Source organism: Microtus ochrogaster, assembly GCF_000317375.1.
Source record: "Microtus ochrogaster isolate Prairie Vole_2 chromosome 14 unlocalized genomic scaffold, MicOch1.0 chr14_random_1, whole genome shotgun sequence".
In the NCBI taxonomy this organism is placed as follows: Eukaryota; Metazoa; Chordata; class Mammalia; order Rodentia; family Cricetidae; genus Microtus; species Microtus ochrogaster.
In genome coordinates, this window is record NW_004949096.1 from 27211125 (window position 1) to 27232347 (window position 21223).

The 21223-nt window shown below is 52.7% G+C and overlaps 1 protein-coding gene across 1 annotated transcript in view; it reads right to left on the reverse strand.

The window, feature by feature from the left end:
- Nucleotides 1-3099: 3099 nt before the first annotated feature.
- Plcb2 (phospholipase C beta 2) overlaps nt 3100-21223 on the reverse strand; it is a 20291-nt gene continuing 2167 nt past the window's right edge. The window contains exons 2-32 of the mRNA XM_005364249.2: nt 19342-19419; nt 18673-18741; nt 17881-18021; nt 17666-17745; nt 17539-17592; nt 17361-17436; nt 13758-13858; nt 13480-13646; nt 13241-13387; nt 12966-13123; nt 12655-12737; nt 12321-12405; nt 11490-11664; nt 11313-11422; nt 11109-11205; nt 10408-10492; nt 10172-10296; nt 9501-9655; nt 8794-8958; nt 8094-8193; nt 7342-7446; nt 6684-6778; nt 6367-6442; nt 6098-6142; nt 5760-5970; nt 5504-5669; nt 5334-5410; nt 5150-5245; nt 4622-4679; nt 3961-4047; nt 3100-3607 (exon numbers count right to left, since the gene is read on the reverse strand). Of these exons, the coding sequence (XP_005364306.1) occupies nt 3404-3607; nt 3961-4047; nt 4622-4679; nt 5150-5245; nt 5334-5410; nt 5504-5669; nt 5760-5970; nt 6098-6142; nt 6367-6442; nt 6684-6778; nt 7342-7446; nt 8094-8193; nt 8794-8958; nt 9501-9655; nt 10172-10296; nt 10408-10492; nt 11109-11205; nt 11313-11422; nt 11490-11664; nt 12321-12405; nt 12655-12737; nt 12966-13123; nt 13241-13387; nt 13480-13646; nt 13758-13858; nt 17361-17436; nt 17539-17592; nt 17666-17745; nt 17881-18021; nt 18673-18741; nt 19342-19419 (3471 nt within the window). The 3' untranslated portion in view covers nt 3100-3403. The remainder of the gene's footprint in view (nt 3608-3960; nt 4048-4621; nt 4680-5149; nt 5246-5333; nt 5411-5503; nt 5670-5759; nt 5971-6097; nt 6143-6366; nt 6443-6683; nt 6779-7341; nt 7447-8093; nt 8194-8793; nt 8959-9500; nt 9656-10171; nt 10297-10407; nt 10493-11108; nt 11206-11312; nt 11423-11489; nt 11665-12320; nt 12406-12654; nt 12738-12965; nt 13124-13240; nt 13388-13479; nt 13647-13757; nt 13859-17360; nt 17437-17538; nt 17593-17665; nt 17746-17880; nt 18022-18672; nt 18742-19341; nt 19420-21223) is intronic.

The following is a 21223-nucleotide window of genomic DNA, read 5'->3' on the forward strand; positions in this document are numbered from 1 at the left end:
GTCCCCAGCTTGGGCAGGGCGGGAATATGCTTTGTAGGAGACCCCTGAGGCACAGGATTCTAAGGAGGACTCTTGCTGCTGGAGAAAGGATAGAAGCCCCCCACCCCAGGAGCCCCTGTGCTTTCCAGAGCTCCCAACTCCACGGATGCCCACCCTGGGCTAGATTGTAGAGCAGGGACTCACACTCTGCTTTGCCCTTTGGGGAGCATGTGCGAACTGCACACCCTGTGAAATGAGCCCCCACGCACTTCTCGGCAGGAGAGCTAGGTCTCAGCCTGTGGCGTGTACTAGCAGTGTGTCGCTCCGGGCCTGCAGATCCTCATCTGTAAGAGGAAGTGAAGGCTGAGAGCTCAGCCCGCTCCACTCAAGGCCCAGGAGCCAGTGTTCCAGACAGCATCGATAGAGGGTAGTCCGCCCCACCTACGACCAGGTGGAGCCAGAAAGGGAACAGGGACCTCCTCCCTCTTTACCCAGCAGAAGGAAGGCTTTTTATCCCTTTCGGACTCAGTTTGCCCTGTCTGTATCATGGAAGAAAACACTTTCTTCCCTTCTGTCCGCCTCCGGGATGAGGAGAAAGACTATGAACCACTAGGAGGAGAAAAGCAGCAAAAACCCAGATGAGGGTGTTGGCCAACTCCTTCCTCCCAGTGGACTTCTGTCGCCTGTGGCGGGGAGGTGGGGGTAGTGGGAGATAGTTGATCTAGTCCCCTCAGCGCCTCACTCCGACTGTGCTGACTTCCCAGTGAGCAGCCATCCCCGGCCTCAGGCCCCACAGCCCCTGCTCTGACTTTCTTCCCTAGGCTCACTGTGTTCTGAACAGAACAGCCACCGCAAAGCTGAGACTTCACTATAGCACAGAGGCACCGACAGCCGGAATTAGAAGCTGTCGCTTAGGGAGCTGAAGGCTGACAGGAGAAGGAGCGGCGCTGGCAGGGGGCAGGCAGGCACTTCACATTCCTCCCCTCCCACCTGCCCAGCTTCTCCCCCTGCAGGCCCCAGGCTGGCAAAAGGGCTTCCTACCAGAGGTGCCTCAGACTGCAAGTCTGTCTGTAACTGCCCCTCTCCGCCCCCTCCTTTCCCCCTCAAGTGTCAGCAGCCCCCTCACCCTGTCACATTGCACTAGCTAGCTCCTCGGGGTTGAGCCCAGTGGCACGTGCCTGGGAGCTGCAGAGAGCTGGGGGGTGGTAGGGGGTGTGAGTCAGCAGAGGATCTGGTACTGAGTCAGCCATGGGACTGCTAAGGGGTGAGGACCCTTCTCCATGCAAAAGGTAAATGGAAATCATGATGAAGAGGGAACCTAGCCCTGGCTCTATGGCACAACAGGCATGGAACCCAGGTGGCTTTCACCTGCCCAGCGCCCAGTGCCCAAGGGAGAGCATCAACTCTTCCTCTGCACGTTCCCCCGTGGCCAGAGAATAACTTCTCCCCAGGTCCTAGAGACAGCCCCAGGGGAAAGCAGCCCTTTTGGCATCAGACTGAAAACAGGCAAGTGCGTATCCAGACTGCTTGAGAAGTCATTCAGAGGACGCTTTAGAAGGCAGGAATGTACCCCCTTCCATTCCTGGGCTGCTCAGTTCAACCCTGGCCTGGCAAGAGGAACCTGTGGTTTCATGGGTATTGACTGTGGCTGTTGCCCAGTGGGCTATGCTGGCTGTGATGAATACCCATGGACCTGGCTCGCTGAGGTCACCTCAGTCTGGATCCTCACCCCCACAGAGTTCTAACCCCAGGAGGTAGACGGAAAAGGGGAAAAAATAAGACTTCTGGCAGTGGGTTGAGGTCAGGGCATTGCTCTGGGGTGTAGATGCCACCCTGGTGGTATCCAATGTGGCTACGACAGGGAGGCTGGCTGGCAAACGCCAGGCTTTAGCAGTATAAATGAACATGCTTTAACTTTGCCCTGTAGTCAGGGACTGGTAGGGACCCCTGAGGTCAGGCCCTGAGAGGGATGGGGGAGGGTGTCCCTGTTCATTTTCCAAAGGCACAGATGCCCACAGTTAATGACATCTGTTGTAACTCTGATAAGAAAACAACCTCTTCCCAGAATCACCCCACCCTACCAGTCCCATTTGGGATTTGGGATGGAGCTGTAGGTGTCGTGAATGGTGGCCACAAGCCCTGCCTTCAGCAAGAGCTGGAGTCAACCACAGCAACAGCAGATCCCCCCACTGTGAGCATGTGAGCATGTGTTCACTCTTCTTAAAGAGGCCCAGACAGCCTAATGGTTTGGGATTACGAAGAGGGTGGGGTGCACTTTTGCACTGGTGTCTTCTACTCCGGCCCTGAGAGACAAGGAAGGGCCGCATCTGTGTGAGAGCAGAGAAGGGGGAAATGACATCATCCCCCAATGGTTCTGGCAGCAGGGCCAGCAGATAGGGAAGCAACTCCTGTTTAAAGCCAGAGGCAAGGCCATTTTACAGGGCACTAGAAGGCTCCCAAGGGACCCACCCCCCATCCCCTTTCAGGCAGCTTCATTTCAAAGGCCTTCCACTCCCCTGCCGACTTTTCCTAAAGGAGAACAGAGGCCAGCCTAAGGCAGGAAATTTCAGGTCAGGGGCCTTTGGTAGGCAGAGGAAGGAGAAAAATAAATAAACCACATCAATCCGGGAAAGGAAATGATGATGAACCCCTCAAACAACCCACCTGATAGGGATGGGGTGCCGGATTGGAAGTCCCAGACCGAGACCCAGAAAAAAGGGTGGACCCAGGATCAGAGGTGGGGGAGAGAGCACCCGAGAAGCTAGAGTCTCCTTTGTCACTCCAGTGTTTGAGCAGCTGAGGAGCCACTTGTCATAGGCAGGAGGTGCGGGCAGGGGCTTTTGCCTTTTGCCGCCACCCTGGAAGTAGCCATCCCCAGAGAGCTTCAAGACAGCGCCAGGCTCGGCCTTAAGGAGCTGGCAACACTCTGCTCTCAAGGCAGGCCCGAGATGTGGCCTAGAAGCCTGTGCAGGGTGTTCGGTCAAGGCAGGAGGCTAGGATTGGATTCTGCTGGAGCCACAGGTCCAAGAGTAAAGATTCCTGGGAGTAAAGCCACACCTCCAGGAAAGGAAAATGAGTGGGGAGTGATTGGCGGCACACTAGGAAAGGCAGAGGGGAGACCAGATCCAATTTTTTCTCTCTTGGCCCAGGCTTCTTGGCCTTCAATGGGTACATAGCACTATGGGTGGGATGGACAGAAGAAGCCACCTTAGAAAAAGACTTTGCTTCCAAGTGGGCTCTTTGTCCTGGTGGTCTGTTCTTCCTGCCTTCATCTGGATGAGAAGGGGGCTACAGCATCCAAGGGAGCCACAGGCTCCCATGGCCCCTGAGTATTAATTAGGGTCCTTTTCTTCAAGGGAATAGAACCATGTTTCAGAGAAGGGTGTGGACATCCTTGCTAAAATGTCTGAGTGAGGTGGTGGCATCAGAGGCGGCTCTCCTGGGTGTCTGCTTTGTTCGTGAGTGGTTCCTGTGGACACAACTCCTTGGAGGCCTCACAGGCCCTCTCAGGCTGGTCCTCTGTTTCAGAGGGGAAGCAGGCCTTGAAGCAGGCCCTCACTGATTCCTTTACTTCAGTCTCCAGGCTCTTCATCCTGGCCTCGTACTCGGCCAGCGCCTTCTCCTGGAACTGAAGAAACAGTAGGGGCCACTACTTAGGTCAGGAAGGGGTCCTGCCCACCCCACCCCCAACCCTATGGAGTACTAAGATGCTTAGTCTACTCAGAGCTCCTGAGAGACTGGAGCAGTTGGGAGTAGTGAAGCCCATCAGAGAACCTCCCAGGATAAAGATCAAGCAAAGAAACCCATACAGATATCTCATTTGAAAGGGCCCTGGGACACCATGAGAACCTGCCTGTGACCCACTGGTCAGATGTGACGGTTCCCTTCCCTCACCTCCTGCCCAGAGCCACTGGGGTTGGGCCCCATCCTACCCTAGAGCTCATTGGGTTCCACTGGGGCCAGGACAGGGCTCCTTCTCACCTGCTTTTCCAGCTCCCGGATCTTCTGCAGGCAGGCTGTCTGCTTCCCTTCCAGCTTTTCCTGGTGTCTCTCCAGGGTCTCTGTCATCTGGGTAGGGGTTAAAGGCTAGGTTGGAAGCCAGTTCTAATCTCAGCTAGCCAGCAGTGAGACTTGGGACAAATTCCAAATTCCTTAACCTCTGGGCAGGTTTTTTTTTTTTTTTCAATTTGTAAAATGAGGTAATAGTATTTGGCTCCAGGCACTGTGAAGGATTACATGCGACAATCACAGGAGGCACTTGGCATACACCATGCCGGACACAAGGTCAAGCCACAGGAGGTACAAGGCCTGTTCCTATGGTCAGCGATGCCCAGGGAAGGAGCATGAGGTCCCTTCTAACAGAGCTGTCCTTCCTCTTTCCATTCCACAGCACCCCAGGAAGCCTTCCTCACCTACCCCATCCAATCTCATTCTTCCATGACTAGCTAACTCATGTTTTCCAGACAGTTCCCTTCAGACTGGCACCCCAGCCTGTATATACAGGCCAGGACCTCAGAGGACTTCCTCCCATTCCTAGCATGGACGCTTCTGGACAACAAGCCATAAGGGCTCCAAGGAAGGACACCACATAGCCACACACACCTATGCGGAGAGTATCTGGGAAGGATACAGCCCTACATACCTGCTTGATAGTCTGCACCACTTCCTGGATGTGGGAGCTGTTAATCTCTCTCTTGAGCCTGTTGATATAATTGGAGTTTTATATAGTGACCCTCCTGGGGGGAGGGGCAGAGTCCTAAGGGTTCGACAAATAAGAACTCGATTCTCGAAGGAGCAACAAGCAGAGATGGAGGGGGTGGTACTGGGACCCCTGGGGCCTACCTACTTCCTCCCTAAAACACACTGACTTAAAGGCCTCCAGAGTGCACACAGGCAGGAGCACAGACACCTAAGTGGACAGGCTGCTGTCCCCAGGTGTCATCTCCCCTCTTTGCCCACGGTTTCCCTTCCATTGCTCTCTCAGCTTAAGTAGCGTTGGCATCTGTGTTTTGCTCAAGGGAGACTCAGAGATACAGCAGGGGGACCCACCAACTTGTTAAGGGCCAAGAGAGAGGCAGATCTGTGGGAAGCAAGTTAGGATCCCTTGTAGGGAGACCCCCTTCCAGCTGGAGGAGGATCTGCTCAGCTGGGCCTCTCCTTCAGGGTTTACCTCTCTTGCGCCACCTTGTCTGTGGTGACTTTGGTCATGGCCTGGATCCGTTCCAGCCTCTTGGCCTCCAGTCTTTTCTTCATCTCTTTGGTGTCACTGCAGAGAGACCGAGAGAAGGAGATATTCTGTGAGCTGCGGCCTTTGCCAGGAGGGAGGAACAGGCGGACATTGTAGGCAGTCTCACAGTTCTGAGGTCTCCTTGAAGGTCTTGAGTTCAGCAGCCTGTTTCTCTCTGGCCAGCTCCATCATCTTGGCGATTTGCTGCGAAGGAGGAAGGACGGGTTTAGTGAGAAGCCTTTGACAGTGCAGAAGGGGTGGGGTCGGTTGCTTCTGCTGCCGCCCCGTGGCCCACACCTCGGTCACGTGCTGCTCCTTGCGCTTGAGGACAGAGCGGTACTGCTCCTCGCCCTGCTGCTGCAGCTCCTGCTCCAGCCTGTCCTTCAGTTCCTGAACGCGCGGGTCCGCAGCCTCGGGAAGCTCGCTAGGCGCCACCACGACAGTCTCCTCACAAGGCTGGATCCTGTGAAAAACACGTGGGAACAGGCCCTGAGCCAGGAGCCAGTACTCGAGGGGGGGGGGGGCGGAGTTAGAACACCGTTGAATCCTTTACCTCTTCTTGCGGGAACCCTTCCCCTGGCGGATCTTGCAGGCAGCTCCTGGAGCACCGAGTTCTGCCAGCTGTGCGGTGCCACGCTGCAGCAGCTCCTCCCAGCGCCGGGCTCCACGCCGCTCCAACTCTCGAAGCTCCTTCTCATGTCTCCGCTGCAACTTCACCACGCCCTTTAGTTCCTGCAGCTCCTCCAAGCTGGCTGTCTGTGGCTCTGAAAAATACATAGCTATGGCGTCAAGCTGCCCAGAGCTTCCTCCCTGCCCTGCTGCCCCACCTGCAAGGTTCCAGGCCCACCTCCCAGATCCTATCCCAAGATCACAGAGCTCAGCCGGCCTTACCTGCCACTTCTTTGGTAGCTTCCTCCTTGGCCTTGGCCCCAGGTGCTGTAAGAGTGCAGGACCCGACTGTCAGGTGCCTTGGATAAGGCACCTCCTTTGGTTCCTGCAGGGTTGCAGTTTGCACCCTCTGCAACTACCCCTTTCTAGTGCTGAGGCTCCAGACCTGGATCTTCCCTCCCCAGATGAAAACGTTAGTCCCTGGGGGACTATAAGTGCGGTGGGAGAGGTGGAGAGCGATCCACCAGGCAGGTGGACCCGGAACTACCTACCTGTCGACCCATTGCCGGCCGGGACTGAAGCCCCATTGGACTGTCTGGCAACAGGAATCACGGATGAGAAGGGCTTCTGGGTGAAGACAGCCTGTCAGAAAGGCGACTCTAACACCCCTCTCCCTGAGCAGGGGACGCTGCCCCTCCCCACGCATCCCTCAGCTCTGTGGAGGGCTTTCGCGGGAGGACAGCCTGTTAGAAAGGCGGCTCTAACACCCCTCTTCCTGAGCAGGGGATGCTGCCCCTCCCCACTAACCCCTCCCCACTCATCCCACAGCTCGGTGGAGGCTTTTGGCAGTAGTCTAGGTAACACAGACCTCAGGCAGACTTCCTGTCACCTCCTTGAGCTTCATAGACTTCTTATCATGGGCATTGAAGTACTTGATGGGGTTGGCGAGAGCCACAGTCAGATCTGGGAAGCACAGGGCACAACCAGCCTGGTACATATGAAGCTGGACCTGGAAAGATCCGCCTACCACGCTTTTTTTAAAAAATGTACATCTTTATTTTTTTTAATTTATTTATTTATTAAAGATTTCTGCCTCCTCCCCACCACCGCCTCCCATTTCCCTCCCTCTCCCCCAGTCAAATCCCCCTCCCTCATCAGCCTGAAGAGCAATCAGGGTTCCCTGACCTGTGGGAAGTCCAAGGACCACCCACCTCCATCCAGGTCTAGTAAGGTGAGCATCCAAACTGCCTAGGCTCCCCCAAAGCCAGTACGTGCAGTAGGATCAAAAACCCATTGCCATTGTTCTTGAGTTCTCAGTAGTCCTCATTGTCCACTATGTTCAGCAAGTCCTGTTTTATCCCATGCTTTTTCAGACCCAGGCCAGCTGGCCTTGGTGAGTTCCCGATAGAACATCCCCATTGTCTCAGTGTGCCTACCACGCTTTCTTGTTCCCCATGAGATACTGGCTTAATAAAGGGAGAGCGAATGGACTGTGTGGGGCCCCTGGAATGCCACAGGTCTCCTACCTGCCCACGTGTCAGGTACATAGTCCTTCATCTCCAGGAAGACAAAGAGGGCAGGCATGGTAAGGGGCATGTTGCTCTCACTGCGCAGGCACAAGTGGTGGTATCCTATTGAACAGGACGAGGGGGATGGCAGCCGTAAATCTGCCCAGGACTGCACACAAACAGTACTTAGGATGTCTGGCTTTAGAGTCAACTACCAGGGTTCTAAGCCTAAGGCGATGCTTCCCTACGGTGTGACTTTGGGCAGGTTAAACTAACTCTCTGGGTTCTCATCCATCTGCCTCGTGTGTTTATTATGAGAATGTGTTGTAAGCTCCTCACACGTTTTTATTAATGTATTTACCGTGTGCGCGCACGCAAGCACAGGCGCGTGCAGAAGTCAGAGGACAGCTTGTGGGAACTGGCTCTCTCCTTTCACCGTGTGGGGCCCAGGGTCAAACTCAGGCTCAGCAGCAAGTGCCTCTACCCGCTGAGCCACCTCCTCAGCTCCTCTCACACATTCTAAGTGCCTGTGGATGCCAGCTGCTCAGGAATCTGTAACAGTGGCTCCAAAAAAGCTTGGGCATTCTGTTAGGTGGGCAGAGTTCCCACGGGTCAGGTTCCTGGAGAAAGTATTCCTGTCCCACTCCTTAGACAAGATGGTGAGGCCACAGAGACCTTGCCTAAAGCCCCCCCCCCCAGCCCCAACCTCTAAACAGGACACTGGTCTCGTCTCAGAGTCTCGGCAGGTCGTTAAGAGGTCCATTCCTTACCAGAACGCAAGGCATTGATAGGGATGATTCGGTGTCCAAGAAATCTGTTCCCTTCTTCCATCACAGCTATCCTAAGGGAGGCCAGTTCAGGCAGCAAGATCTAAAAGTAATTTATGACAGGAGAGGCTGAGGAGTGGACACAGGGGAGCCTAGCTTCCCTTCACTGCTGTCTCCAGAAGTCTCTGTGCCAGGATGAGAACCTGGCAGCTTTACCAGAACGGTGAGGATAAGCGGAAGCCATGCCCTATGGCATATACAATACAGGCATCTTACAGTTTGTGCCAGGCTCACACAGGGAAAAGGGCTCGATATGCAGCCCAGGACAGTGAGCCCCATGCAAATAGCCCTTGGCAGCTTTGCCAATCAGTGTCCAAGCAGACAAAAGAACCTCACTATCCCCTTACACTGGGTAGGGAGTTCATGTTTCCATCCCTAATCCTAATGAGTACACACTCTCCCCCCAGCAGACATGCGGCCTCGTGCATGCATGCGCGCGCATGCACACGTGCACACACACACACACACACACACACACACACACACATGAACTTGAGTTTGGGACATCTGAAAGTCAGAAAGCCATAGAGGGACAGAGAGAGGAAATGGTGGGTCAGGAGCCCCTCTCCCATTGTTTCCTCTTATCTGTAAGCAAAGGACGAGAACTAGGGACAAGCTCCAATGCCAACCCCTTCCCCAGCACCTTCTCAAAGACAAAGGGCTCCTCTTTCCAGACAGGATTGATGGAGTTAGTAGTAGGTGACAGCTTGGTGCGATAGCGCCTCTTGGGGTCCCCTGGGAGGCCAAATATTTCCACTTCCACATAGGTACGAACACTGCGCTCTGACAGGAACTGCCCAGAGATCACCTAAGGGTGAGGACCCAGGGGAGGCCAGCATTAGGTACCCCTCTTAGGTTGGTTCCTAATACAAAGACAGGCCTTTGTCTCCATAGGACTAAGTACCTATTGTGGGTATTAAGAAAGTCCCCTTTCAGCCCTGGCCATCAAATAGAAGCTGTGTGACTCAAGACTGACAGCCAAGCTTTAAGGACCTGCTTTAAGGGTGCTTCTGGCACTCAGGGGAGAGGTGGGCCACCTCAGACAAGAAGGGAGCAATGGAACATTTTCCCCCTGGTTTGGAGCCTGGGCTCCTGCTGCCCAGCATGGACCAGTCCCTCTCCCCTCCCCCACTGGAGCCTCAGCCCTTCCCTTGGTTTCCATGGGGACCAAGAGGCAGACTCCAGTGTTGAGGAGGAGGCAGTTTCCAAGGCAACTTGCTACTGCAGGAACTGGCTGGGGCTGAAGTCTTCAGGATATCAGGGAAGGGGGTTGGGACAGAGGGGTGGGCTTCTAGGCTTTCCTTCTCCAGAGCCCAGCCCTCCCAGCCGCTGGTCAGCCCTGGGACTTGCCGTAATGGAAAGGGTGGTGGCTACCACCACATCAATGCGGTCCACTGAGAAGGGGTTGAACTGCTTGTCCAGCCTGCGCATGAACTCATGCTTCAGGAGGTATCCACTCTGCCCGTTGAACTCAAACAGTGCCATGTTCTGCTGCATTGGCAGGTCTGGGGGTATGAGAGGGCACAGTGAGGAGGGTGGAGCCTGGATCCACTCTTAGGCTCTTTCCAATGCTTTCAAGCCTTGCTTGCCTTGGGAATTGGGGACATTTGGGTAGATCATGAGGGTGAGACTTTCTCATGTCCCATCCCAGGTCCTTGGGGGTATCTAGCCTCTCAGGAAGGGAGTCCTCAGCCTAAAGTCAGCAAGGAGCAATGCCATGACTGGGCTACAAACTTGCAGTGGACCTGGGATAGCTGGCACAGGTGTTTTCAGAAACACAGCCAAAAAAAGAGCAGCTATAACCCATGCCAGCCTTGGTGGCTTGTGTATGTTCTGATAGATGAACAGCTGACCAGGCATGAGGGAATGCTCCCCTCCCCAAAATGCTCGCATACCGCAGCAAGCTCCCAGAGCCTACCCAGACACCATACCCAGTATGCGGCAAAGATCCCCCAGGGAAGGGATAAAAATGGGCTAGGCAGGGCCTGGGGAGGGTTCTCTGAGTCTAGGAGGGCTCTTACCCATTGTTTGGAAATTGAGGGCAACCATCTGGCACCCAGCATTCCAGAACATCTGGGGCATGTAGTTGGAAGAGTCCATGCGTGTGCCCTTGGGGTACACTCGGCTCATCTGGCGTTTATTGTAGCTGTTGCTGAGTATAGGATCTGGCCAAGGCCACTTGCACCAGCAGGACCCCAGGCCCGCCCCGCAAGCCCCATCCCACCAGGGACCCTGGCTGGTGAAGCCTCAAGGATACTCCACAAACTGCATCGAGGCCTTGGAGAGCAGCTCATAGGCCTTGAGCTCCGTGAAGGAAGAGATGACATAACTTCTGTTCTTCTCTATTCCAGGGAGGAGGGGAGGTCCACATTAGGCTGTTCTCTCTCTCTCTGTCTCTCTCTCTCTCTGTCTCTCTCTCTCTGTGTCTCTGTCTCCCCCTCCCCCCCCAGGCAGGGTTTCTCTATGTAGAGTCCCAGCTGTTCTGAAACTCAATATGTAGTTTCTGATTCAGAGATCCACCTGCCTCTGTCTCCCCAGTGCTAGGATTAAAGGTATGCCCTCCCAAGAACTCTTACCTCCAGTACTGGGGCTCCTAGACTTGGGGCAGCATTTGGTTTAAGTTAGGCCTGGGAACTGCAAAACTTTAGAAAACTCCAGAAGCCCCAGACAGGCCTGGCTAAGGTGGCCTGTCATAATGACCTGCCTGTCACTGACACACTCCAGAACATTCCATCTGCTGCCAAGTTCTTCAGTCCAATGCTGGGAGCCATTGCCACTTAAACAAGCCCTTTGTCTGACTCCTCCACTGAGTTTTTATAGACAAGGACCTTAGTGCAAGGAGGGGGCAGGTCCCCCTTCCTTTCCTCCCACTCACCAGGCTACTCTTGAATGAGGGCAGCCCTTGCCTGATCCCAGCCTGCTCTCTCTCCCCCATTTTCCTGTACTAACATAACGTACGTGAAGAGAACTCAAAGGAGATGAACTTGGTGGGCTGGATGTAATTGACCAGGCTGGACATTTCCTCGTAAGCTGTCACCTCCAAGCCTGCTGTGCCCTAGAGATCAAGTGGGGGCGTGACTCTGAGTGGTGGCACCCAGACTGCAGTCCATGCCCACTGGAGAGCATCACAGTGCAGATGGCAGAGTGACTGTCCCCACACACCTCATCAGACTGCATCTTCTTTATCTCTTCTTCATCCAGGCTTCCTGACTCTTCCTCTTCCTCCTCGTCCACCTCCTCCTCTGCCTCAGTCCGGTCCTCACCGGTCCACACTGCCACACACAGTTCTGTTAGCGCTGACTCTCCCCAAACCCCACCCCATCCTTGTAACTCACGCACCTGTGTCGTCCTCTATGGGGACACTAGAGGGACTGTTACCCTCAGCCTCCCCACTAGGCTTCTGCTCATCAGGGGAGCTGGGGGATGCGGGACCAGAAAACTGGTTCTTCTTATTCTTAATGAGAATCTTGCCCCGGAGGTCCTCAGGGCTGGGCAGAGGGATGCCAGGTTTCAGCTGTGGAAAGGGGAAAGGGTGGGCACCATTGCCTCTTTTGTGGTGTGTATTCACTACTCCAAACTGTGTCCCTCTGGACCACCATTCTCGGGTCCTGAATTCCCACTTGACCAAAATGACCCGGTCCTTGGCAGTCATGTCTCTTTTACCCGTTCCTTCTGACTAGAATGTGCTTTCCCCATGCTCACTGAGCCTTTGTCAGCTTCCAGATTTCGCCTTAACCATCACATCCCTCCAGGAAGTCTTCCCTGATCCCCTAACTCTGGAGCACAGTTTCCCATAGCAACCGCTGGCTGTAATTGGCCTGGATGCTGTCCATCTCCTCGTGAAAGAGGGTCAGAAACCTGGGCAGCGACGGGAGAGTTCGGCTTTGTTTTATTTTGTCTTGTTTGGTTTTTGTTTGTTTGTTTGTTTTATGTAGGGTCTCACTATGCAGCCCCAAATGGCATGAAACTTGAGATTTTCCTGCCTCGGGCACTTCTTCTTGATAAATGCCAGCACTAGGAGACCCTTAATTCTAGCATACTCTCTGACACATGGTAGGTGACAGGAGCCCAGACTCACAATCCAACCAAAGAAATTCAAGTGTCTCTCCCCTCCTGACCAGGTTCCACTTTCCCCAGGTTCAGATGCCCCCCTCTCAAGACTGCACTCACAGGAAATTTTTCCAGGGGTTCCGTGAGTAGGGTGTCTCCAAACATGGTCCTGCAGTACTCTGCCATCTTAGCCTGTTGGCGGGGTCTGGTAGCAGTGAGCAAAAGTAAAGGCAGGGGTTAGTTGCTTAGTGTCAATTCTCTTGCCCATCATTTGTGCCCTGATGGCTCAGATCAGGGGCCCAGGAAGCAGGGGAGGGAGGGACACAGGAAGGAGAAGCTGAAGTCCTAAAGGAGGCTGTATTGAGACCAAAGAGCCCGGGACAGTGTGGATGGGGTTCGGGCAAGAGGCTGCGGTGCAGATGGACAATGAGGCTGATGTGGCCTGGGTACGCACGAGTCCACGTGGTTTTCAAATGACAAGATGACAGGATAGGGGGAGGTCTTAAAGGCACTCTCTGCGATGGCTTCGATTGCTTCCTGGGGGGAAAAGAAACTCTGTAAAGAGGGTGTCCCTCCCTGTGCTGCCCCTCCCCATAGTGCCTCCCTCAGTTTCAGCAAAGGCGTGAAACTAGGTAGCCACTGTAGCCTCAAAGCAGCTTGAGGCCTTCCAGAGAGAGTCCCTGCCCTCGGCTTCACTCCCCTAACTTCAGAAGGCTTCTCCTCGGCCCCTTCCACTGCAATCACTCTCCATATCCCAAGACCCACCTTGAACAAGATATCTGTGGTCATGGTAAAGCCATGGGTGATGATGGGCTCCTCATCGGGGGGCTTTCCCTTCCAACAGTCTAATTCTACACAGCGGCAGCCAGACAGCAGCACCTGGCGGTACATCTCAGCCGAGGAGAGGCCTGAAAACTGGCCAGCTGAGTGGGTGGAGAGGAGGGGCGAGGATGTCACTCCCAGCCAGGCTAGTCCCCTCACAACCTCACAGTCTGTCCCACGAGCAAGCATCTGTGGAGAATCCAGAGCCTAGGACCCACCTGTCAGGTAGGTGTTGTGGGAGGAGTTGATAAAGTAGTGATTCAGGGGCTGTGTCATGTCCTGGTGGAGCAGCAGTGCATTGTGGTCCAGCATACTGTTCTCTGGGCCACAGAGAAACCAGACCATGCCCTCTGGCGACAGCTGGCCTGTGAGACAGTGGACAGCAAGCAGTCATGGCTGCAGCTCGGCTCCCAGGACGGGATGAGACTACAGGAAGTAGGGGTTCCTCGGTCCTCACCCCTCTGCACATTGATGCCGCTGGGCTCGTACTTGTCGATGAGGGCCTGCACCTGCTCAGGCCGGGCCAGTGGGAAGAGCAAGGAGTTGAGGCGAGAGTCTCGCTGCTTCTGGTTGATGAATTTAGTCAGGTGCTCCTTGGTCATGTAGGGTTTAGCTTTAGCGTGGCTGCAGGCCGGGAGAGGGGCACAGATGTTGTCTCTGGACTTAGAGGTTCTTCTCTTGAAGGGAGGAACTGCCTTCCTTAACACCGCTCCATGCCCAGCCCAAGGAACTCACTAAGAAGTGAAGATCTCGTCAATTTCTGGCCGAGGACAGAGACTCATGAGAAAGCTCTTGTATACAGACTCTGGGAAGTCCTCAGGATTGATAGCGTCATTCTGGAAGAACCATCACCTTGTTATCCTTTATCTCAGCTGCTCAGAGCTAAGACTCACCACAACCTACCCCCAGCTCTGGGAAAGGTGGCCTGGTCAGAGAGAGTCCTCAAGATACACAGGCAGCAATCGCAAGGGCACACACATCTCAAGGGGCTTCCCGTCTGGCGCCAGTACCAGCTAGCTGGCTTGCTTTGGCGATGACTTTGGATAGTGGCTAGCTAGTTCTGTAGCTGGAACGGGATTGGAACTAAAGAGGATAAAATGTCCTAAGCAAAGGACGCGCTGCCTTCCTGTCCGAGCACCAGGCTTTCTTTTCTTTTTCCCTTCCTAAATGAAGGACAAATTATCTGAAGAAACTGTTTGGACATAAACAAATGTGCACCTGATAGCAGAGCCCTGAAATATGAAAAGAAAAACCTGACAGAGCTGGAGGGAGAAATAAAACAATTCAACAGTAGCAGAGTATTTGCCTAATATGCATGAGACCCAGCACACACACACACACACACACACACACACCACACATACATACACATATAAATATATACATAAGCACACACACCACACACATACACATATACATACACACCACACATATATACACACCACACACATACACACATACACACCACACACATGCACATACATACACACATATGCATACACACAGATGCACACACACCACACATACACACACACCACACATACATAAACCACACACACACAAACAAACAAAACACAAGTAATTGGGAAAACCAAGAGACGACCACAGAGTGATAAAAATTGACTTCTTCGAAATTTGAAATATGTACGCTTATAAGGATATCATCAAGAAACTGAAGGCTAGCCTGAGCTAAGAAAGGAAAGAGGGGAGGGAGATTGGGAGGAAAAGAGGGGACAGATAATCCACAGAATGAGATAAAATATTTACAAACTGATTGTCTGTTAAGTGACAATTCAACAACCAGAAGACAACCCAAAGGGTGAGGGGATGGCTTGACTGTTCAAGTACCTGCTGAGCTAGCATGGGGGCCTGACTCAGATGCCCAGCAGCACGTAAACACTGGCCTCGGTGCTGTGTGGTCTGTAGCCCCAGGGTTGAGAATGGGCAGATCCCTGAAGCTGATGGCCAGCCAGTCAAACATAAGTTCCAGGGCCAATGAATGCCTTTCAAAGAATAAGATGGAAATTGGAGAGGCGGCTAAGTGGTTAAGAGCCAATAGCGACCTTCCCGAGGACCTGAGTTTGATTCCAGACACCCATATCAGATGGCTCACAGCTGCCTGAAATTGCAGCTCTACAGGGCTCTCGTGCCTCTGACCTCTGAGGGCAGCTGCACTCCGGGGCACATATCCTCACACAGACATATACACACAATTTGAAAAATGAATAAAACTTTAAAAAGTAAGATGGCCGGGCGGTGGTGGCGCACGCCTTTAATCCCAGCACTTGAGAGGCAGAGGCAGGCGGATCTCTGTGAGTTCGAGGCCAGCCTGGTCTACAAGAGCTAGTTCCAGGACAGGAACCAAAAAGCTACGGAGAAACCCTGTCTCAAAAATCAATTAAATAAATAAATAAATAAATAAATAAATAAATAAATAAAGAAAGAAAGAAAGAAAGAAAGAAAGAAAGAAAGAAAGAAAGAAAGTAAGATGGAGAGTGATCAAGGACACCTGACATCGACCTCAACCTCCACACATGTACAAACTCGTGCGCATACACACATGCATACACCATAAACACACTTGCATACAAATATTTAAATTACAGGTAGACGACAAATTTAAAATGATGTGTCTGCAAAGGAGATGTGGAAACAATCAAAAAGTACACGAAAAGATGTTCACACATCGCTGGTTATTAAGTAAATACAAATTAAAATCACAATGAGATACCATGTCTTTCCCATTAGGATAGTATAAACAAGAGGCGGACAGTAGCGGTGTTGGTGGGCTGCGGGGAGATTAAAACCCTTATTCAATGCCGGTAAGAAAGTAAAATGGTGCAGCCACTCTAGATAAGTTTTTCAGTTTCTTAAAATGGTAAAGATAGTCACCCTATAACGGAGCAATTTCACCTGAATGTGTGTATCCAAGAAGGTTGAAAGCAAAATCATGACAAATTGTGTAGAGAGGCATTATTTATAATAATAGCCCCAAAGTGGAGAGAAACCAAGTCTCCGTCAACATGGAATATAATACTGCAATATATATATAAAAGCGCTGATGCTACCATGTGGACAGATCTTAAAAACACGGTGCGGAGTGGATAGAGGCCAATCAAAGACCACAGATTGTATGAGTCCCTTGACATAAAATATCCAGAGACGGAAAATCTGCAGAAATAAGAAAGGGAAGCAGGCGGGTAGTGCACACAGACCCTGTGCTTTTCACTGTGTTTCTCCAGAAAACAAAATAAACCGCACTGGAAAATCAACATGAGCCTTGCCTGGGAGGTGAGGGTCTCCCGCAGCCCAGCTCCGCCTCCGAAGCTGTCAGTGGCCTCTATAAGGACACACAGGAAGCAGACCAAGAAGGACACAGCTAGGATTGGGGGCTCAGGAAAGAAGATAGATGGGTGTTACTAGATTCAGGCAAGCGGTAAAAACTGTAAGAACCACCTCAGGAGTCCAGCCCACCTTCTCCTCTGCCTCAGCCTTGCCTTCGGAGTGACTGGTCACGTGTGGGGTCATCAGTGCTGTAGAAGCTGGACCTCTAAGGGAGTATTCCTCGTGTGGCTCATAAGGATAGATGCTTAGAGTCTCAGTTTCACTCATTTCTACTGCCCTAAATTCTTGCAGGGAGAAATGTTTCACGGGGTGAGGGTTGTAATTACACAAGGGCACTGGCCAAGGTGGGCAAGGGCTTGAGGACTAACACCACTCCCAGAGCCAGGTTTGAACCTTGGCCATGGGCCGCATCTACCCAGAGAGCTGTTTTTGGTAAATCACATAAGACATCTCATGGGGTGACCCTGCTTCTAACTAGTAATTAAAAATTAATTGCTTAATTAAAAAGAAGTGGGAAATGTGTTTCTGAATTGAGCTGAGGTCTGTGCCCTGGCAGCTTCCTCCCTTGGCCCTGCTCCTCTCTCCCCCAACACCCTGCAGAGCTGGTCCCTTCCTGGAACTGTCAGATCCCAAGGTCTGTCTCCTGTCCTTCTTGACCCCATCTCGCTCCCCGGACGATGAGAGCATCTGACTCCCATTCCAAGGCTAGAAGACTTGCAGTGTCTGCTGCTGTCCCCAGCCCTGCCTCTAGCACTCCTGGAGGCCAGCCTTCCGGCTCTGAACCCAGCACTACACCCGCCTGCCCTGCTCCCACCTTTATGCCTAGTGTCAGCAGCCAGAGGTTCTGGGTTAATTGGCTTTGGGAGCTATTGATGGACGGGATAGTGGTGCTCTCCCTATCCATCACTATCCCTGCCCTTGTTGTTATTGTTGTTGTTGCTTTCTGGTGGGAGCGAGAATTAGGAGATTGACTGGGGGTGGAGAACTACTCACCTTGCCCTTTGCAAGGTGACAAGCACTGAGGGCAGCTTCTACGCGTTTGCGGTCAGCAGGAAACATCTGGAAAAAACTGAGGAGGCAAAGAAAAGTCCCAGGCAGCAGAGAAGTCTTGCCTAGGAAGGGAAGGCCTGGGGAGCTGGGCGTCAGCCAGCTGAAAACGCAAGAGACTCACTTCTTCACGGGAATCTTTCCTTCCGGATTGAGCTGCATTTTAAGCTTCACCAGGCTGGAGGGAGAGACAGCAGTCCCTCAGGCTGGGGGCCGGCAAGCCAACCCCCTGGGCTCAGGCAGGTACTTACATTTTGTCCAGGAAAGTGCTGCGGGGAGCATTGGCTGTCATTGGGTGTTTGGTGAGAGTCAGTATATCCTCGGCCCAGTCCTGCAGAACACACAGCCCAGAAGTCACACTCCTGAGCACAGGTGCCTCTGAGTCCCTCCGCCCAGGCCGGTGACTCTCACAGAGGAGCCAGGCTGTCCCGAGTGCCAACACTCTACCCATGTGTTGCCAGTGCACCTTGCCCACGTTCTCCTTGTAAGAGACAAAGTTGTGGAAGGTGAGGTCCACCATGTCAGGGCCCGACACCACCGTGAGGGCTTTCAGCAGGAAGTGGTTATCTGGGAAGTCCATGTTGAAGACCTCCCTGAGTTTCTGGCTCTGAGGAAAGCAAGGACACAGCAAGGGTCAGAGGTGAGCTCTCAGTCTTCCCCAACAGGTCTTTTCCTTTATCTCCTCATCTGCCACTTAAACTGCAGGCCACTGGGACAGAATGGCCGTGGAACCTAGGAACTGGGAACCATAGGCCTCAGTATCCCCCTGACCCTGGCTCCAGCAACTGCCATGGGAAGGGGAGGCCCATAAGAAGAGATTGGCTGAGACAGTGGGACCTGGGAATTCTGGGAATTTTGTTTGAGGAAAGATTCTTAGCTCCCTAACTCAGGAAATCCTGCTTCCTACTGTTAATCGCTTCAATCTTCTTACCAGCTTTAGGAAAATGTAGGCAAAGCAGTTACCAAGCAGTGAGGAGCAATGAGTAGAAGAAACACTTCCCAGACAGCGTGGCATAGTTAGGAACAGGGATTGGCTCCTCCTCCATCCCTGCCATCTCCACTGTGCCCGCTTCTCATGCTCAGTCCCCAGGCAAGCTGAGCAGCAGCCACCACACCGTTCTTCCTTGGCCTGAGCTAGAATCCTTGCTGCCCAGCAGCCCAGGACCCAGTCACCTGGTCCCACAGATGGGCACCCCACCCCCAGGAGAGACATATTCTTTGCTCTGTGCGACTGGTAGCAGCTTCTGGGCACACTTACCTTCGGTATCTTGGCAAACTTGCCAAAGCGAGTGTCCCGGATGCTCGTGATATCCAGAAACTCCATCTCCTGGCAGCAGTTCCCAGCAAAGCAGGGTGGGGACACAGAAATCAAGTTGAGAATGAAGACCAGAGTGGCGAAAGCTTCTACACCCCTTCAGGTCCTAGCTGCTGCCTTCTCTATACGCCAAGGCACCTCCAGACTATCTGGACCCTCCCCTCCCTTCCTGATCTCTGCTTCTCTCCCTTTTGGGGATCTTCTACTACTTGACCCGGTCCTTCTCTGGAATAAGAGCTGCAGCCTGCACTATCTTCCACCCTAGAATCCCCCAGGCCTTCTTCTGTTGTTCTGCGTGGCCGCTGAGCCTGTCCTCTGAGTGCTGGGCTCTGATATGACCTGGAGCTACCCATACATCATTGTCTTTCAGCTCAGCAACCAGTCTTTCCCCACTCTCTCCAGGGCTAGTATACTAACTTAGAGCTGAGTAGGTCCCAGGCAGCCATGGAGCTAGGTGGCTGCAGCTTCCCTCCCCTGCCCATGAGAGCCCCAGGAGCTTCTCTCCCAGGCCACTCTCTTCTCCCCTACATCCATGCCCCCCCATGCCACCAGAGGTCTAGCAGAGTTCGCTGGTTCAGTTAGAGCTGAGGGCCATGTTGGGTAGACTCTTACCTTACTCTGATATGTCCAGTATAAGTAATAGCCCTTGGGATCCACACGGAGGATAACTGGGGAGGCAATTGAAGTTTCCTGTAGAGAGAAAGGTCAGCTCTTTGCTTGGAGATCTCAGGCCAAATTCCCTGGCCCAGGCCAAGGATTCAGACAGAGACCGTGTCCTTCCTAGGAACTTGAAGACATTTCCTGTCGTTCTCTGAGCTAACGGTGTGCAGGGGGGAGGCCTTGAGGATGGGAGATAGAATAGGTGGAGGAGAGATGGCACACTTTCTGGACCCCAGCGACACCTCTATCTCTCCGTGTTCTGGACCCCAGCAATGTGTCTGTCTCTCCGTGTTCTCAAGGGTCATGACTCCACCAAAGCTCTCCCTAAGATTCCTTGCTACTGTCCCAGAAAGCTTGGCCCAGTGGGAGCCAAGAACTTGAACTCCAGTTTGCACAGCCAAGGCCCTGTACAATCCAGCAGCAGATCTGCTCCTCAGAAGCGCTTCCATCCAACTGTGTGCACGGCCTACCCCTCCCATCCAAAGAACCCAGAGAGACTCCAAGTCCCTTCCCACCTCCATAGTGAAGTACTCAGAGTCTGAACTGTCTCCAAAGGCCAGCCCACACCTCTCTCCTTCAGAAAAGGCTTTTCCTGAAGTGTGTTGTTGTTCATATATGGAGTGTGTGGTCAGAAACTGGTTCCCAGGTGTAAAGTCACACCTGGGAAATCCCTATGAGCTCAAGGACCCTGGAGCAGTGAGCCTTGAACTTGGAGTTTGCAGAACAGGTACACGAATGAATGAGTGAGCTGGCCTTCTGAATTCCTACTTCCCTCAGAGTACATAGGCCACCTTCTATTTTATAGTCTTTGCCGACACAAACAAGACATTACATCTGAAGATTGCAAGAATCCATGATTATTGCTGCTGATGCAACAGACCAAATATAGGGTCTGCCAAGAAAATGATACAAGAAAGGTCCCCACATTAGTGGTCGTTAGCGCATGGGGGAATTATTTTGTCAAATGGCTGATTTGGAAAAGTTGTACAGTGAGTTCTGGGTTCTTTCCTTCCCGTGGGAAGGTGAGCAGCACTCTCTGACCTGGAGACTCATGTGGAATAGAGGAGACTGGGAAACCCAGCAGGTGCCAGATGGGTTGCCTCTGAGTGCCAGTTGTGGTCCTCTGGGGTGAGAGTTCATCCTCAGAATTTGCTAGGGCAGCAAGCGGTGTATTTGCTGGACCCAAAGTGGACTCATGGGTGAGGGATGGGTGACGGGCCCAGTGCTTCACGGAGAAGAAACTGGTAATGGAGCTGAAGAAGTAACTGTGGGTGGTCCCCTGAACAGAGGCATTGTGAGATTTCAAACAAGTGAGCCCCAAGACAAGGGAGAGGGTCTCTCCAAAAATCATCGAAAAGATTACCAGAGGAAGAATAAGTCATTTTGTTTTTTAGATTGAACTTCTGGATGTTTATTGGAGGGGCTTTGCATTTCATAATTTTTCTTTTTTTAAAATTGTTTTTATTGAGCTATATATATTTCTCCACTCCCTTAGCTTCCTCTCCCCCCTCTTCTCCCCTCTCCCATGGTCTTCACACTCCCAATTGACTCAGGAGATCTTGTCTTTTGAAGAATAAGTTTTAAGGTCTGTCAGGCTTAGAGATTTCAGCCAGTCGTTGACAGTGTGTATTCAAGAATGAACCCCCACATCTCCCTGTGTCCCACTTAGAAGGACCTATAAAAGAAAGAGCTGAGAACTCAACCATTGGCCTTCCTAGGGAGCTGAGACCCCACCATTGGCCTTCCTAGGGAGCTGAAAACCCCACCATCAGCCTTTCTACGGAGCTGAGAACCCCACCATCAGCCTTTCTACGGAGCTGAGAACCCCACCATC